This window comes from Psittacula echo, assembly GCF_963264785.1.
Source record: "Psittacula echo genome assembly, chromosome: 1".
NCBI classification, from domain to species: domain Eukaryota; kingdom Metazoa; phylum Chordata; class Aves; order Psittaciformes; family Psittacidae; genus Psittacula; species Psittacula echo.
Genome location: NC_137735.1, coordinates 46105626 through 46125389, shown reverse-complemented (window position 1 = coordinate 46125389; position 19764 = coordinate 46105626). Strand labels below are relative to the sequence as shown.

Below are 19764 nucleotides of genomic sequence, written 5' to 3'. Positions count from 1 at the left end.
TTCTTAGCCTAGCTCTATAGTTCAGCATGTCAGGTGAGACACCATTTGTAAATAATAAGAAGTTATCTCTCATTAGGAAAGTTTTGCGTTTGTGAAAACACAACCAACAACTGGCAATGATTGCATTCAAATCTAAGTTAGGACATTGCAGAAGCTTGTTTATCAGTAAGAAATGTTTTATTCTTCATTGAACAATGAATTCAATGAAAGAAATAGGCTACAAAGTAGTGAAAAATTAAACGAATGGATCTTTCAATTTCAAAAAAAAATAATACAAGTAGGAAGATTGGAAAACTTACTTTTCCCCTGTATTTGAGAGGAAAACCAAAATACTTATTCAGAATTGCTTCTTGTTACTGAAGTTATCATGATCATTTTGAGTTTTGCCCTAAATCTAAAATTAAACATCTAAAAAATTTTAAGATATTTTAGGCATTTTAGAAGCCTTAAAGAAAATAATTGTAAATTTTACTATTAAACAGGAAAGAAAATCAGTAGTGTTCTGTCAAGTTTAAGCACCTTATGACCACAAGTTGAAATGACACTGTACTCAGTAAAATGGTCACATTTTGTGTGTGTGTGTGTGATTTGAACATTAAAGGAGGAACATGAAAGAACCATCAGAGGAGTGGAGTAACAACGTGAAATTTGAAAATGTTTTCCTAATTCTTTTATTGCAAATCCTTTTTTGTTTAAAAATTAAGAACATCCATGTTAATCTCATAATCAAGACTGGAATTAGGACTTCATTAATGTGAATGGAATATTTTAGTACTATGAAGTATTTTAAGAGGGTTTTTTCAGTAGCCAGCAGTTGTTTCATTTACTGTAAATTCTTACATTGAAGGTATTTTAGAAAGCAGGTTTTGCACACATAGTTAAAATTAATTCTGGTAAGGATTTTATCAGGTAATCAAGAGGCAAATGCTCAAAATTATGGTTTATGGAAGAGATTCCTGCCAATTTCAAAGCACTTAATCTTTACTGACTGTTTATGTCAACTGACATTTTAGCATACTTACCTAAGAAGAAAGAGGGTCAACAAATTTGGGGTGACTTTTTGTGGCAAAAAGTTAAATATTTAAATTTGCAGATTGCCTATTCTTTGTTTACCAATATGTGTGACAGAAGCAAAAAGGTCCTTGCAAGCTGAATGGTGAGGGCAATAGATACTGTTCTCTGCCTGATGAATGATTATTCAAAGCCATACAGAAGGCATTTCTGGTCTAAAGCACACATAATGATTTTGAAAATCATCCCTCATTTGAAAATAAAACCTAAAAGTATCTGGAAACTATTCAGAAATTATAGAGCGAAACTTTATCAGACTAAAGGTCATTGAATAGAATAGAATGAACTATAAAATACCATTTGGTATAGCCTTTTACAGAAGGAAATGTTTCCTTAATTTTGTTTTTTTGGCTATTGTATGCCCAAACAGCACTTTTAAGATGAATTATCATTTTATGGCACTTAGTTGATAAAATTTAGAAGAGAAATAGATATATTTTTGACAGATTCTATCTTCTAAATCAGCTTTGCACCAACTTTATTTACAGATATAGACTTATCTGAATTTTGAAGTTGTAATAAAACACAGGAATGTCTTTTTGTTGTGATAGAATAGTTTATGACATTGTTTTTGCAATGCCAGTTCTGCTAATTGAATAAAAATATGAACAGAATTTGTTTTCTGGTTATCAGACTTCCTGATCCATCTGTTACCTCCAGTAAAACCTCTGTTGTCTGCAGCTTTATTTTTTATTGAATTAATCTTAGCAGATTCCTTGGGAAATGTTTGTGTGCTTTAAATCCTTATTTTAAAAGTTTTGAGGCAGTATTCCTTGTTTCCAAAATTTACAGTGTTTTTAGAGTGTTTTTGAATTTTAAAAGACTGTACCAATTTCAGAAGTCTGCTATACCAGCTTTCAGTACTGGGGGAGTATCTGTTTAGAGTCACATTCAGATCACCTCTTTCCATTCTGAACTTTCTACACTAATATTTCTTAATTCCATCTTTTGCACAAACTAGTGCTAAGTAGGCTTTTCAGATGAGCTTAAGTTAGTATGACTGCCAGACCCCATTTATTTTATCTGGACTGCATCTTGAAGCCAGCATCAAGATGAGGGTCACTTTAACTGCCTGTTACTGATGCGCTGTGAAAAGACAGAGGGTGCCTTACAGAGCACAGAGAGTAGTATATGCCTGACTACACTTGGTGGTTATACAGATGTTTTACAATGTTTTGAACTTTTTTTTTCAAATTGAACTCTTTGCCATTATAAAGAAAATCAAGTCATTGAACTTTCGCTCTTAACTTACATAGAAAAAGGCCTGGAAGATATGGATCAGAAGAGGTTGACCTGCAAAGCACATTAAACATTAACGCATTTATTTCTTTAAAGGTTATTACACTTGTGTAGAAGTAATCTTCACTTTAAGAAGACAAGTTGGATTTTACATGATGGGTGTTTATGCTCCTACACTGCTAATTGTTGTTCTGTCCTGGCTGTCATTTTGGATCAATCCTGATGCAAGTGCTGCGAGAGTCCCACTGGGTAACCTGCGTTTACGCATACTGTCACAATCCACTTTAACGCCATTGAGTCATTCTCAGTTGCTTTGACAACGTGACACTGGGCACTGAAAGCAACTTCGCTTCCATTATCTGCTCATCACTTTCACTGAAACGTCCTCATTCCTAGTCCTGTAAAATCCACCTCCTCACTAAGACTTCACTTGATAATGGTTACAGTGCTTGTGTAATAAGCACACTGCTTCTGCTCCTCTCAATCCAGATAAAAACATCTCATCCATGTATGGGTGATGCTGCAGACACTGTGCAATATGCAGGTTATAGGAATTTGAACAATTGAATAATGACTTAGAAAGCAGGATGATGAGCAAGGGTCTAAATAGCTGCTTCTTGAAGCAGTTTTTCTGAAGATAAATGCGAACAGAGTGATGTCTGGAAAAGAATTAGCATCCTTGTTACCTGATTGGTTTTATTTCATTAGAGACTCAGTTCATGAGAGTACTTCAGGCTTGTGTGCTTGTGCTGCTCAGCACAACACAGTAGGCAGGCCCTTCACTTATTATGAAATAGTAGGACACAGAGTTAATCAAAACAATATTATCTTGACTAATTGGATTATACGTGGGACCCCAGCTCTGGGGTGCCCAAACCTGCTGATCCCAAGAGTTCAATGAAATGCAGAGCCAGGCTCTTGCATCCTGACACTTCTCCTATTTGGATTCCTTTCCCCATGCCATGACCTCCCCTTCCCCATGCTCTGGCCTCCCCATGCTCCCCTTTCCCTGGCTCTCCCACCTCCCCAAGTCCACACTTTCCAAATCGTTTCCACGCCCCAGGAGGTTCAGTGCACTTTTTGTCAGACCCCAGTGATGCAGTTTCAGAATCCTTCCAGCCACCTGCCTTGCTCAGAAACATCTCACCCCCACTTGAACCTCCGCATCCCCACAGGACATGACTCCTGTGCAGTCTCAAGTGCATGAATGTGTATCCATAAGCACCGACGACCCTTGGAGTCAGGACTTGCCACTTCATCTGATAGCTGAAATCGGTGTGTTGAGAGCCAGCTGGAGCAGATACGATGCCGTTTTGTTAGGTGGAAAAGCATCCACATACCTCCTGGCCTGAGCCACATTGCTCCAGTCTCAGGTCATCTACCATGCTTCTTCCTCCTGTGGTATGACAGGCAAAATAAAATGACAGCCATAAATCCCTGACAGTTTAAGAAAGTTGTGAAGGTTCTTGAATGCATCCAGAGGGAGCTGGTGAAAGGGCCAGAAGGCACATCCTATGAGGACTTTGAGCTTGTCTAGTTTGGAGAAAAGGAGGCTGAGGGGTGACCCCACTGCTCTCTACAGTTTCCTGAGGAGAAGAGGAGAGGGAGGTGTCTCTTCTCCCTGATATCCAGTGACAGGATGCATGTCAGTGGTTCAAAGCTGCACCAGGGGAGGTTCAGACTGGGCATTAGGAAGCGTTTCTTTACCAAAACGGTGCTCAAGCACTGGAATAGGCTTCCTAGAGTGGTCGTCAATGCCCCAAGCCTGTCAGTGTTTCAGAGGCAAATGGGCAATGCCCTTTGCAATATGTTTCAGCTTATGGTGAGCCCTGAATAGGTCAGGCAGTTGGACTAGATGATCATTATAGGTCCCTTCCAACTGAAATACTGTCGTCAATTTTAAAATCTGGAGAACCATGACTGGAGTGCTACTTTCGGCTTGTGAGCCACAGCTGGCTGCCTTGCTCTACTTAAATGTAACAAAGCCTTTATGTTTATTGTATCCTTTTTCTAGGGGTCTGTTTTAGAATACAAGTCAGCTTTTTTTGCCTCTTTTTTTTTTTTTTTTTTTTTTTTTCTTTTCTGTGGGCCTTTACAGATATTAATAGTTACCTGGGGAGGGGTCACAATCTGTATAAATTTGATAGCAAGTAGCAAATGGAATCTGTAACCTTGAAAAGTAGCAAGGGTACGTTCCATAATGTGAAACATAACACATTGTAAGGAAAAGAAAGTGTGGGGAGAATGTAGCATGCATTAAATTAGAAAGATGATAGAAACACAAACTGGAAATACTTTTCACACAGTGAGCTCCAATACGATCAAAAACCTCAGCTTTTATAATCCTGTACTTCAAAGAGCCAACCAGACAGGCTCATTAATTATATATTAGATTTATAAGAGGCATAGTGCTGATTTATGTAACATGGATGTCTTCGTGACTAAACATGCATGCTTATTTATTGTTTATTTGCTTCATTTATTATAAGTGTTTATTGGTTCCTTTTCTGTATTAACATTTCTGCAATAATGCATTTTCAACAATACTAACCATTGGCCTGGTTATGTGACTTTTCTTGAATCCCCAGAGAAGAAAAGACCTCTAAATCTCACCATCCTTTAATCATGAGTCATTATTTAGTAACCCAAGTTGTTAAGATTGTCACTGGGGTAAGATTTATGTTTCTGCAGTTTGCAGGAGTGCAACAAGCTAACTCTTCTAGCTACATCCTTGAAAGGCGTTGACCTTGAAATTTAACAAGATTAACAGTTGTTGTGTGTAAAGTGAATGATGCCTAATCCCAAGTGTTCCCAATGGCCACTGCACTCTCAATGGCTAGATACAGATCTCATCAGATGAGAAGCTACTTTATTTACTTACAAATATCTTAATGCAGTTGTACCTAAACTTAAGTATAGTGAGCTACTGCTCCCTCTAGCAAGGCATCCCAGAAGTTTCCAGGTGATTTAGGATACAAGACACTTTGAAAGCCAGTATGCGGATATTTTTTAGGCTGATTAATGTTCTGGGGAAAGAGTGTATGTTTGAAGAAAAAACCTGTGTCTATGTAGGAACGAAATTAGTTACTAAACCCTATTGATACCTGTATCATTACACCTAATTAGGTCATCTGGTGGTAAGGAAGTCCACAAAGGACTGGTATCTGGCCAAGCAGCCTATCTAAGGAGCTGTGGCTAAGTGACATGAAGGCTGATATCACTAAATGCTTCTGTCAAATTAAATGCTGGTGTTTCACCTTTTAATGAGCCCAACAGAAGACTCACAAGTTCTACAGTTGGAAAGTGTGATATCATCCATTAAAAAAATTCTTTTCCTTCACTCACCGCTGTGTGATCCCTAAATGGAGTAAGATCTTCCCTGGAGCTGTAAGGATCTCATGGATGTCAGACTTCTGTTCCCCCACAGTGGCCTGACAGGGTGGAGCATTAATCCAGGGTGCAAGCAGGGGTACAGCAGGTAGCTGAAAGCTTGGAGTAGTGATCAGTGATATGTTACCCACTTACAAAGGACAGCTAGCCCTTCAGCAGGCATGGCACCCCCATCACGCCTATTCTCAGATCTGTCTTAGTTCTAGATGTTTGATTTTATAAAATTGTAACAAATGTAGGGTCTCAAAGGAAAAAAAATAAAGATATATGCTAAAACTGTAGTATGAAGAAGGTTTAGCGAGATTTTGTATATTAGTTTATGAAGTTTAATAGCATAACATGTTAGAGATATCGATTTATAAGGAAGACAGAATATTACTTTTTCAATACCATTAGTGAGATGAAGTCAGACATTTTTAAAGCAGTAATATAAACCAGATAATATTTTTTTAGATATACAGTGCATAATTCACCTGTGGAATTCACTGCCAAGAGATAGTGCTGAGGCTAGGGAGTTTGATGGATTCAAAAAAAGGAGATTTATTTATCTGGCAGCTTGTGCCGAAGTACTTTTGCTGGACTGACACTTTCAGATATTATCCACATGTAACCTAGGTAGTATTTTTAAAATAGTAACTCTCTACACTCATGTTTTGGGCTGGGAGTTAACTAACCTCACTGATAACTAAACTTTTCCATTGAGAAGGATGCCACACTGAGGGCAAAAATGCAGAGGTATTTCCTAGAAATGCTAACACTCCCTTTACTTTGCAAGTATGGAGAAAGAAGCTCTGTCCTTTTTCTTTAGAGCTTCCTGAGAAGAAAAGGTGGAATTTTTTTTGTCCCTTTATTTTTATTTTTAATACATAATCTTGCAGTTTATTTGTTCATTCTCCTCACTCATGTTTGAGCCTTGAGCTTTGGACTCTTTTAGATAGGTATCTAGTGCAGCTGCTGCCAGATGTGTGACTTACAATTCTGGTGCTAGGGTCTTGGAGGCCATACCAACTCTGGTCTGGCAGCAAAGAATTGCTTAATAGAATATTTCTGTACTTCTATCTACATTCATTGTTACCTTGAAAACCTAGAAGTTTCTCAGACTCTGAGAATAAACTTTCCATCCTAGGAATCCAGACAAGTGGAAATTAGCATCGAGTCACCACTACCTCAATTGCTCTACTGAGCGAATAGATGAAAGATCCGCTAACATCTTCTCAGCTGGTAGAATTTGTAAGTTAGTTTTGTAGGATTAAATCCAAGACTGTAAGGTCTACTATTTTAAGCTCTACAAAGTGATTGTACAATTTTTTTCAGCACTAGGCATGATAATAATACATATTAAGATAGTGAACATTATTAAAATTAGTGGGGAAAAAAAATACAATATCCAAGATGTTGAGCCAATCCTTATCATCGTATAATTGGTTATTCAGGGTAAGGGTAGAGGCTGCCTTTCAAAAGTCTAGCATAGACATGCATGGTACTTGATACAGTACGCTGATAGGGAATGAACAGCAAGCTAGGCCTAAGCAGAGGTATCCTATATATGTTAAGAGGCAGTACAGCCTTGTTTGTACTTGTTATTGTAGCTCCTTATGATCCATAATTAGTGTTCGTCCCCAGACAGCTGGTGTTGGTCAGTGAAAATAAGTTTTCTAAAAAGGGGACTATTCTGTGCTTTCTATCCTTACGGGAATGTGTGCACTTGGATGCTTCAGATACAGTACATGAAACATAAGCCAGAGCGGACAGTGAATATTGTCTGTTCAGTATTTGCCATGTCATTCTGATCTAACACATCTGGCAATTCTCTTATCCCAGTGGACCAAAAAAAACCCCAAAACCCCCCAATACAGTATCATATCAATCTCACTAAAATCCAAATGGAAACAGTAGCAATAGAATGACGTGTTATTTATGATCAATTAGAATTGAATACTTTTATAAGCCAGTACAGGTACTTTCAATTTTAGTAACATTTTCTCATCCTCAGTTACTTAAAGTGGATCTGAAGAAAATTATCTTCTACGGATTACAAAACTTTTTAGGCTTTGAATAGCATGTCAGAAATATAACAAACTTAGTTGAGACTGAGTATCTCCTTTTGCTAACATTTTCTGTAGACATCAATTACATTTCATGAAGCTGCCCACTCATAACTGAAGATTTTTATCATTAACTTTCACAAAACCAAAATGAGACTGAATTTTCCCCACATTAGAGCCGTTTCTAAAGTTATCTTTTTCCAAATGTAGCTGTTCTTGCTACTGTTTCCATTTCATAGCATCCTGTGGGAAATCTTGCTGGGAGATCAGGCTTCTATTTTGTCTCTTGTAATGTGAACATTTGGAAGCCTTGTTAGAAGAAATGTTTGTTGAAACCCAGTTTGATGATGAGTGTGACCTTCCAACAGCCTTTGCAGATGTGTTGGTTTTATCGTGATAAGGGCTTCCTGAAATGCCCTTTATCTAGAAAGCTTCCTCTAGATTCTTGAAGCTCCAGTAGGGAATGATAGTAGGCCCTCAGTCACCTCTGTGTTTTTATCTTCACAGTGAATCGGGAACACAGACTTTTAATGTGCTGTTACAGCTTTGCTCTTCAGCAAAAGCTTCCCTTTCATCTAAGGCTTGCATAGCACACTTGTGGACAGGTCATGCAGAAAGTCCCTCCTGCTGTAGCACAGTTCAGATTTCCGGGACAACAGTAGTGTAATTTAAGGGACTTGGAGTCTTTTGATTTAAGTATCATATATTTCTCTTCCACCTTCCCAGACTTAGATACATGTTGTAAGATAAGTCTTTGGAAGGCCCATTTCACACCTGTGTGAGGTGTGACAGGGCAGGAAAACCACATCAACCAATTTAGTGTCATTTATTTGTTTGTTTTTAAAATGAAAGTATGCATTATTAATAATTCATTATTAACTGCAAATCTTACCCAAGTATTCAGTCTAACTTGCTTATTAACTGAAGGCATGTGCACTTCACATTTCTGCTGCACCAACCACATTGTGAAATCCCATTCCTATTACAAAACATCATTCAGTATTGTCTGTTTCAGAGAGCACAGCCAGTGGCAGTAATGTAAGCTTTCTTTAATCAATACTTTATTTTTCTTCTCATAGGTATTTTCTCAGTGCTCAGCTTGGCATCTGAATGTACCACTCTTGCTGCTGAACTTCCCAAAGTGTCTTATGTGAAGGCCTTAGATGTCTGGCTGATTGTTTGCCTTCTCTTTGGATTTGCATCCCTGGTGGAGTATGCTGTGGTTCAGGTAATGCTAAACAATCCAAAGAGAATTGAAGCTGAAAAAGCAAAGATTGCCAAGGCAGAGCAAGCGGAAGGGAAGGGTGGAAATGCTGCCAAGAAGAACACTGTGAATGGTACAGGGACTCCTGTCCACATCAGCACTTTACAGGTAGGAGCTGTGAAGCTGTGTATGCAAAATCAGCATTATCCTCTATTAATTCAATTCCAGGAACATACTGTCTTAACAGTTTTAGATAGTGCTTAATCTTGGAAGTAGCAAAGACATTACAAACATGCTGGTAATTAATGGCCAGCAATCTGACCAATTGGTCCCTAGCAATTTAGGGTCATATGTACTAAATGAAAAATTTGCCTTTTAATATCCTAGCACCATGGTTGCTGCTGAGCTTCAGGTAAATAAAGTAGCAAGCCAGTTTGCAGCTGGTATTCTTCTCATCATAAATAGCAGCTGTCAAACAGTAACTATTCAGAGGACAGGACTCTCGGTCAGTATTTGCTAAGAGCATACTCAAATAACACCCGTCTCATTGCTTTCCCTTGGGATGGCCACAGCTGCGCCACATTGCATGTCAAGCATCTCTGAAGCCAGGGATCCAGAGGTCTTGGCATTTGTAAACAAAAGACAGGTCTGTTTGTCTGTCAAACAGTTCCTGCATTTCTGTTGTTGGCAGAGTTTAGGGTTAAATTGGTCAGATGTCTGTATATGGATAAAGATGAGATGTACATGTTCACTTAGGCCAAAATTCTCCATCATGTTGCCAAATTCCTGGTGTTGTAAAACCCCTTTTTTGCACTCAAAGGGTTATCAGACATCCCATGCCAACTGCCCTTGGTCATAAGTGATATTTAATTGACATTTATGCTGCAGAAGAAAACACAGTGTGCTACGATATGTGAAATATTAATTTGGCTTATAGTTTTCAATGACTCAGCAATTTTGATGTATAAAATAAAGCTATTAGGCCCGATCCAAGAGATAATATTGGTGGTGTACAATGTGACCTTAAGATTTCTTTAAGGAGGGAATAGTTTATGCCAGAATGGCAGAAACCCTGTCATAGTATAATTCTGACATTGCCTCATAACTAATTACCCCCAGTCCAGAGGAGCTGAAGATATTGCAGAGCAGTGCATTTAACTACCATGATTCTCACCTGGTAGCGGTCTCTGGGGGACTGTTTTGGCTGACAACCAGGCTCAATTTAGGGCAACCCAATAACTTCTTTGATTTGTGTCACAAGTAATTCCCCAAGCCCAGGCAATATGGGAACTGAGTAGAAAGAAGTTTTGCTTCCATTGAACCGAATGTGATATTTTTGTGTTCAGCAATTTCCAGGTCCCAAATTCAGGTGTTTTTTGGGACAAAATAGTTGCAACAGTCCAGAAGAGCATCATAAAGACTGTTTATTCCTATTTCAAGTAATTAACAAGTGTAAGCATTCAGTTTGATCAACAACACGATTAACAAAAAGCTACACTTTTTCAGTAGTGTGGAGAAACCCAAATTGCTAAATTGCTGACCCTCCTCAGTGTGTACACCCTTTAAGGGGCTTGTCGTTGTCATAGCCTTAAGGAGAATAAAATGATAGCTTTTATTGCCTATGCTATCCTTTTGATACTTTTTTTTTTCAAGAATTCACGTTTGGTGTACAGTGCATTTTCAGACTTACAGGAAGGGGAGTTACTGTCCACAGAAATTAAGCAATGTTCCCCATAAATGATATCTAGTGGTAGGCTGAAGGTTTTGGGGATTCAGACCTCAGTCAGCCTTCCAAGAACCTGCAGTGTCTCCCCTCCAAGATCTTGCAGTGTCAGCTCCAGCATCTCATGTTTGACCTGCACATTTCAGGGTTTCCCAATTTGTAATCAGAGACCTTTAGCATTCCAATGTCTATAATCTGTGCAAGGATAACCTGTGTTGGATTTGTATGGAGTCATTTGTATGGGCATGCGTAGCTTCTGATGATATTCATACAGAGAGTTACAAAACATTTGTTTAACGAGATATTAGAAATAGGTATTCATTGCTGTAAAAGCTGGCTGAGTGGTCACCTCCCCTCATAGCTAGTGATTCAGTTTGGATTCAGGCACCTGCTTTGAAATACAGCCTACCCAAGGAAGGACATCCTGGGCTGGTAATTTCTGGGAAGGTCAGGCTAAGACATAAAAGAGTCCCAGACTGATGAATCGTTTGACACTGGGATGTGGTAGAACTATATATATATATTCATATATATATATTTTAGATATATGAATGCTATAAATCTGCCCAGCTGAAAACCCTCTTTCTGAACCAGCTACCATGCAGGAGTACTTTCAAAGTTCTCAGCCCTGGAGAAACCTGTACTAAACTCCTAAATCAGAAAAGATCTAAATCTTTCAGTAGCTCTGACTCCTAATCCAGAACTAGTCCTGGCCCACAAAATTTGGATTGTTTCCATACAGACCTAGTAACAATCAAGTTGAGAATGTCATATTGGCAAGTATGCAGGGGAGGGAAACATTAAAGAAACAGATAATGGAAAAAACCCTGTCTTTTGAAAGGCGTAAAGAATACGAAACAAAAAGAGGCCAGAGTGCTGTCCCAGAACTTCAGGAGCTGTTTCTCATCAGGCTTGTGTAGGATTGTGTGTGAGGAGAAAACAAATACTGTGCTAAATGTCTGGAAATACTTAGGCAAACCAATGTATAGCTTTAGGAGGAAAGCACAACTTAGAACTGCATTCCTGCAATGAGTGTACATCCTGTAGAAATGTTTGAGGAAGTTCTCTTTCCACACAGGAGGTGATGATAAGGCAAAAGTTACTGAGGGTGTAGCTGTAAATTTCACCATAACTAGGCTTGACACAGTGTATAAACCAGATGGGACTCAATGGAAAAGCCAACAGGAAAGACCTGAAAGCAGAAAACTCTGAGTGAGAAAAAACAGAGCATGAATAATTGCATTTATAAGTGTTTCTCCAGCTTAAATGAAGCACTTGCTTATTATAAGACATTAAATGAATGGTGCTGATACTTACCTATAAGTTATTAGAGGGGAATTGAGCTTAAAAAGGTACATTACTTTATTTCACTTTAAGATGACCCTGATCCTAATGCCAGGCTAGTTTGCCAGTGTTCCCTGAGAAGCAAGTTGAATTCTTGCTGCCTCATGCAGCCATGCAGCATTGCAGCAGTGATATCTCTCCAGGAGATTTGGAGAAGGGGCCAGTGTGTAAGGTACATGGGGGTTGCTGGGGTGGAAAAGTCCAGGTGTGGGAAGGATTAGAGATAGCATAGGGAAGCAAGTGGAGCGGTCAGGCATCCCTAGCACCAGCCCTCATGGAGCAGTTTGTTTTCATGTGCTTGCCCCATTTATGAAAGATAAAGAGGGCATCTGGTATGTTTGATATTAATGAAAACAAGCCGTAACAAAAACACATCATACTTAAAAGTACAAGCAGCTATTGTTGCTTTTTTATGGCAAGAAATTGGGTAAAGGGATAAACTTTTCAGTATACTCTAAATATTAAAAGCGTGATGGCATTCATAATTGAAGATAAGGAGAAGAGATCCCCTGTAACAGAACCTGTAAGGGTCCACCTGGAAGTTTTCAGTGGAAAGCATTTTTGTCACCATGTCAGTAGAGTCAGTGATGATGACTGATAGCTACCAACAGCCACAGTGAAGATGGAAGGATGAAAACAATGCTCACAATTTGCCAGTGATCCAAAGATGGAGAAAGGCTTCCATGGATGCACAGCTCCGTGATGTAAAAGCTGCATAGTGCCAGCATACGCCAACCCCCTGAATCCATGCTTTATGACTCATGCACCCTCCGACAAAACCCCTCAAAATGTCAGTGCCATTTTAAGCCCAGATGCTTTATCGATATGACTGTCTGATTAAAGTCAAGTGGTCCATCTGGCAAGATCACCCTGAATCTGTAGGAAAGAAGAGTAAAATCAACGTAAGCACTTCTGATGTATTTTTCTGGGACCGTCAATGGCTATACATTTACAGGCAAAAAGCCATGAGAAAATACAGCTTGGCTCCCTTAGCTCATAGCGGCTGCGAGGAGATGTTGTTCCAAGCAGAGGAGAAAATTATGCAACCTGGTGGTAACTGCTGGCACTGGGGTTTTATTGGGAATCCTCAGTAGGAGTTTGCGTGTGTTTCCTAGCAATGCAACATCATACAGTGAGAAAAACAAGCAAAAAGGGAAATGTTTTGAAGATGAATCAGCTTCTTTTTGCTTTCACCGGTGGCGTGATTACAAGGGGAGATTGCACTGTTAACTATAACAGCACCCCTCAATTTCAAAAGTCACATTTTCATCAAGCCCATTTATAGAAGCTGTCCCCCACAGATAATGTGATGCTGACTGGAGAGAACATTTGCTAAAAGAATGGCAGATGATGAATAGTGCCATGCAAGTGGTGGTAATAGCTCTTTTTTGGAAAAAAAAAAGTAGCTCTGTTGCTTGCCTTACCTTGTCAGAGCCATGTCTAGACTCTGAAGTGTGACGTGAGTTATGTTCATCTCTACTGATTTATAATACACCTGACCACTGGTGGTGATCTGTGGTGACCTAGTCTTCCCATACTGTCTTTTCTCCTCTAGTGGCACTCCAGACTCATATTTTTCTTGTAGAACCATCAAAACCCCAGTTTATATTTTATTTTGTATACAAAACCACAGGCTGCAGTCTATTTTAATAGTTTCTGACAGCATTTCAGGTACGGAGTAGGTGCTTTCTGCTCTAGTAACTCACGTATCCATCCCTGGAGATAATTCAGAACATGACTGTAAAAAGACCCTGAGCAATATATATACTTTATGTACAAATATTTTTTGTGCTGTACTTTGCAAGGAATATTTGGTATGTAATAGCAGATTCCTGCTGAGCTGCACCAGAAAACATGCTTAGTCTCAATATACACTAATGCTAAACAATCATTACTTTATTGATGATCCACATCTATCATTACGGCAAGAGCAAGAGAAGAGCACAAAACAAGTGCAAGAAAGATTAATGACAAGAGTTTGTTAGAAAACTCCTCCTTCATCTTGTATGGAAGACTCATACAACTGGCAGCACTAGTGGCACATCTGCATGCCAAAAGGAGTTTGGGTGCAAGAGACGAGGTGATTTTATGGCAGAGAAAACGCGCTGTGTAGGGCAGAGAATGCTGCATTACAGTAGGGAGGCACTTCAGCCTGCAGGATGCATGCTGAGCATGAAAGGCTGCCAGTGCTATCGCATCTTTGAAGCTTTGCTCGAAAGCATGGACAATACATTTCTGCTCTCAGAAATTCTTGATTTCAAAATGATGCATTTTATATTACACTTCATCCTGATGGATAAAGAGGGCTTGATCACAGGATGAACAGTCCATTGAAAAGGATCTTTGTTCTATTTGCACAAAACGAATTTAGTCTAGTCCTGGTATTTTTGGTGCTGTGAAAGGACAGATTTCACCAATTTGAGAACTATTTTTTCTATTTTGGGTGGAAGAATTTAAACAAAAAGATATGAATTATGCTGGTGATGCTGATGCTATCTAACAACATCTAAAGCAGATACAGTCCAGAAGGGAAGCCATACTAATTAAAAACAAAAAAAAAAAAAACCCAACACAATTGAAAAAAAACTCCCCAAAGGCTGAAAACTAACTCAACTTCAGGCATTTCTCTTTGATAGCAATTAATATAAGTTAAAATCCAGAAAACAGGTGTAGATAATAGGTGTAGGTAACAAAAGGGATATATAGTTAGCATAACTGAGAACAATAGGCAGTTACTTTGCATGTATAGCAAGAATACAAAAACCAGTAACAAGGCTATTGGTCCGGTACTAGATAGAGATATTGTAAGTATCAAGAATTAGCAGAAAAGGCAAAAAGTGTTGAACAAATATTCTGCTCTGTGTTTGGGGAAAAGCCAGATATATTCAATCAGATGATGAAATAGCTTTCATTGACAGGAGCTAATGAGGATGTTAAACAGCAGCTATTAATGTTAGACATTTTACAATCAAGATTTCAGCTTAAGTTGCATCTAGGATTTTTTAAATAGCTTAGTCCATGAGTGCTGTGAAACGTTGATGTTGATTTTTTAATAAATCCTCTAAAATTGGGAGGGCTCCAGAAGACAGCAAGAGGCTAACTTTGTGCCAGTACTTTTAAAGGCTAAGTGGCATTACTTGAATAATTATAAGCCTGACATCAATCAGTGGAAAATATTGCATAGCTAACAGGGGGCTGACTAATAATTATTATTCATAAGTGTTATCACTGATATTATTCACAATTCAGCCCCATGTTAGCTAATAGATTCAAATGGGTCAGTGAAATTAAAGCTGATCTGTGTGTTTATTGATTTAATCAAACTGAATAGAATTTCTTAAAATATCATGAATTAGGTTGACAGCGGTAATGATGTGGAGGTAAGAAACTCTTAAGAACATTTGACTTGGCTTCGTATGTTGGCCTGGTTACATCATCTGAATTATGCAAAATCAAGGTTAGATTTGTTACCATCTGTAAGTACCAGCAGTTAATCAGACTAACTATAGTCATGCCTTGTGACTGGAAATTGAAGCCAAATAAATTCAGGTTAGAAATAAGGTACATATGTTTGTGAGGAATAAGGTCATGGAAAAAATTCTCTATCCTGGATGTTTTTAAAGGAAAATCTAGTGTAACTAGTTTGGGCTGTAAATGTGGAGAGTGAGAAGGAGCACCAGAAGCAGCAGAGGCAGTGCTGGGGAGTTAGTTCCCCCTCCCTGCCGGTCTGCATGCATAAGCAACCCTTCTCTTCTTATCACACTGCAGCTCTGCAGCAGCAGCAGTGGCAGGTGCTGATCTTGGCAGCGAGCACCGGTCAGCCTGGATGCTGTAAAAGGTGTGAGAAGGGATCATCGCAGAGGCCTTCTGGCTTCTATAAGCCATTTGTAGGTATTTTGAACTGTTCTTCGAAAGGCAGGTGCACTGCACAACATATAAACCTAGACAAGGTGGCCCGGTCCTGGCAGAAACAGGAACTAGGTCTGTGTTTTGGGCCAAGCCCCGAAAGCCACCTCACTTTTCCATGCCCTCTTTGCCCCCCCACCTCTGCACCAGAGGGACAAGAAACAGCTGCCCAGTTCCATCAGGGATGGGGGGTGTGCTGCACTATTGCAGCAGCCTTCCCTTCCCGAACAGCTGCTCCTCATCCCCTGCAGGGGAAACGCCAGTAGAAGCACCCTGTGGGCTGGGTCTGGCCCATGGGTCGTGATGCTGCGGCAGGATAAGGCAAATGAAAGCAAATATTTTCCAGGGCCAAGTTCTGTGTCAAGATAAAATCAAACATTTAACAGTTTTACTTTCAATGCAAGTCTTTGGTATAGTACTCTAAAATAAAGTCCTCTGGTATCATTTTCCGCAAAAACGGTTCCTGTAGCCCTTGGTAAGTGTCAGGAATATTGTTACGCTTCTAGCACAAACCAAGACAGGATGAATAAAAAGCATATTAATATATATTATTAAAATCATTAAAAGCATATATATTAATATGCATTATCTTTATTTCAGGAAAGTTGTAGGTCAACTGAAGCAAATTTAGATTAAAATAACAGAAAAATTGAATAGTTGAAAAGATGTATGAATAGAAATTTAACCATACGTGTAGGCAGAAACTGAATGTAGATAATAGAGGCGCATTAGATTTGTAAACCTAGGGAAATGGGATTATCTTTTAAAGTAACACATGCTTATTAAAGAAAAATTTGAGCCAGGTTGCTCTTACAAGGGAAATCGTGTCACCCTGATAAATCAGTACTAAACTAAGCAGAGCTCTGTGTGAACATGCTGTGAACAGTCCTCTGTTTATAAGGCAGAGGTGACCTAGAAGCCATTCCCTCCATTCTCTGTCCTGAAAGTGAATGAGAACTGACTTATATCTGCCTTCAGGGGAGCACTCTCTAGACACTGCAGTTGGAACAGGAATATTCTGTATTGTAAATGAGATGGCTTAGACTACAATTAGTGTCACTGAGTTTTAAAATACATCTCTGGCAGTATGAGGAATGGACTACAAGTTTGCAACTCCAAAAGGAGGCTTATAATTTCATACATGATTCTAGTTCTTGTAATGGCCATATTGAATCTTACTCATTTTTACCGTGGAAAAATGTAACATTCTGGGACTCTTCAGCTAACATGTCCTGCAACTTATCCTTTCATTGCACAAGGCTCTGTTTTATGTCTTCATTACGCATATCATTGGATATGATCCAATTGAAATGAACTTCTTGGATCGCTGACTGACAGCCCCCATGTCACCCAGGGTCACATAATCATGGTCATACATGTCTCTGTCACCACCTGACTGGACAGTTTGCCACTGCTGTTCCAATACTGAACACTGTCCCAGGCTGTCAGCACTTTGATTACTGGGAAACAGTTGCAGGGATTTTGTATGTGTAGTTTCACCTATGGAACATTTCACATGGAACACCTCTCTTGTTTTTAGTTTTCATAACCTGTAATCTTGATTTTGTTGTGTAACCTGCACCTCAGTTTTAGTGCATTGGTTTCAAAATGTACTGTTTTCCTGAGAAATTTAACTCTGGCAAATCTGGGGAGGTGTATCCAGTCTTTGCTGAGGGAATAGTGCCATGCTTCTCTTCCACCTTGCACTAGAATCAGCATTGTCAGCAGCGACAGTAAAAGCTTCAGTTGAAGTTTAGGTCTCTTCTTGGCTGCCTCAGTTCTTCTCATCCAAGATACTTTCTCAGTTGTCACAGAGAAGCTAATAATATTCTCCAGAATGTTTTTAATTCCTCTGTAAGTCTGGTACTGTACTTCACTATTACTATTTTAGTAACAAAACGTGATGATGCAAATAGCCCGAACTATCAGCCTAAGAATGCAAAAAGCCAAAGGTGGAGAGAGCTGAGAGCAAGATGCCTGAAGGCATTGTGGAGAAGAGACAGGCTGCTGGGAAGGAGGGACAGGCAGCTTTTGGAAGAACCAAATTTCCGTGGATAGGTGGCTCAGAAAGCCCTAGTAAAACTTACGCTAATGGCAGTTGCCTATGTGTATAACCTCACTGTGAAACAGCATTTTTTCCAACTAACTCTCAGGTTATTATATGTGAACAAACAGCATTATTATTAATAATGCAATTAAGTTTTGTAACCTGTATTCTTTTTTCTTTCCCTCTTATTTTTTTGACCTGCTTTACTGTACAGTCCAATTTAAAAGAAACTTTGGGAGAGATTTACCCAAGTCACAAAGTACAGTGCCTTGCGCTCCAGATCTCTTCAAGCTCCCTAAACTGTGGGGGTGTTATCCTCCTATAGATTTGTTGTACCTGAAATATAAACTTTACAAAATCCAAGGAAGGGAATATAGGAACTTTATTTTTCCCCAAAACACTTCAGTTGCAAAGGCACCAAATACTTTTTTTCTTTAAGTGTTCATTGTCTCTGCCAGTATGATTGTCTGGTCTATAAAACAGAGTGATTCACCTGTGGTTACCTCATAGCACAGAGGTACTTGATCCCCAAAAGCACTGATGGAGCTGTTGAAAGACAGGTAATGAAGTTGTTGGATTTAGAATTCCCAGTTAACACTATTCCCCAGTGTACTCATGGGAAGTGATGGGAAAGGCATTGCATTCTTGTTACCTATCTGTAGAAAGGCACCAGCGACTGTGAGTCCAAAGAAAGTGCCTTCTCGTCATGCAAGGTTGTGACCCTAGGATCAGATAGAGGATATTGAGCCGGCTACTATGTACAATCAGAACAGACTTCAATTATTGCATCTAACACTGGTCTTTAGAGTTAATTCCTACTATAGCTTCCAGGCTTCACAAAAATGTAAGTGTTGAATAGTATCTGTCCTGCAGGTTCAACAGCACAGGGTCTATTTCTAAGAATACTCTCTACAAAAGTATTTTCTCCCTTTCTCTCATCTTAAAATGAAGGAATCTTAACTATAGCAGGTTGCACAGCATGAGGCACCTTGTGCATGAAAAATTACACAATTATGAATGTTTGGATTAGTTTATATGATTGACTGATCATCCTTAAGTACTTTATAACGCAACCATTCAGCAAATTAGGCTGATGTAATGTATCGCTATCAACAAGTAATTTCCTGTATGTTTGTTTGCAATGTTCTCTAGCAGCTGCATTAAGTTTGTTAATGAAATATGGTGAGTAGATCGTGATTCCCCCACTCTTTATTTCATAGGTTGGTGAGACCAGATGCAAAAAAGTTTGCACTTCGAAATCTGATCTGAGATCCAATGATTTCAGCATCGTTGGAAGCTTGCCAAGGGATTTTGAATTGTCCAATTATGACTGTTATGGGAAGCCCATTGAAGTCAACAATGGGCTTGGGAAATCTCAAGCCAAGAACAACAAGAAGCCTCCTCCTCCCAAGCCTGTCATTCCATCGGCAGCAAAGAGAATCGATCTTTATGCAAGAGCACTGTTCCCTTTTTGCTTCTTGTTCTTCAATGTCATATACTGGTCCATATATTTATGATAAATCTTTAATTTATTTTTTCATATGTGTAAAATATATCCCATTTCATTACCCCTTCCCAGTCATGAAGGCCACTGTGTGAAATAATTTGCATTTTCAAAGCAATATGTTGCATCTTGATGCCATGCGATTGTACTGAACATATGGCATCTGAAATTTGAATGAAAGCATGACACTGCAATGTCTGTGCTCCGACCAACATTGTATATAAATGTACAGCATACATCCTGCTTTAGGAATATATATGAAGGACAATGCATACTACATTATAACGCTGA

General features: G+C 39.1%; 1 protein-coding gene across 1 annotated transcript in view; it reads left to right on the top strand.

Moving 5' to 3' along the window:
• GLRB (glycine receptor beta) overlaps positions 1-19486 on the top strand; it is a gene marked incomplete at both ends in the record, with an annotated part of 44626 nt that extends 25140 nt beyond the window's left edge. Inside the window, 3 exons of the mRNA XM_080623551.1 lie at positions 2407-2559; positions 8825-9117; positions 19190-19486. Coding sequence (XP_080479677.1) covers positions 2407-2559; positions 8825-9117; positions 19190-19486 — 743 coding nt within the window. The remainder of the gene's footprint in view (positions 1-2406; positions 2560-8824; positions 9118-19189) is intronic.
• Positions 19487-19764: the final 278 nt, after the last annotated feature.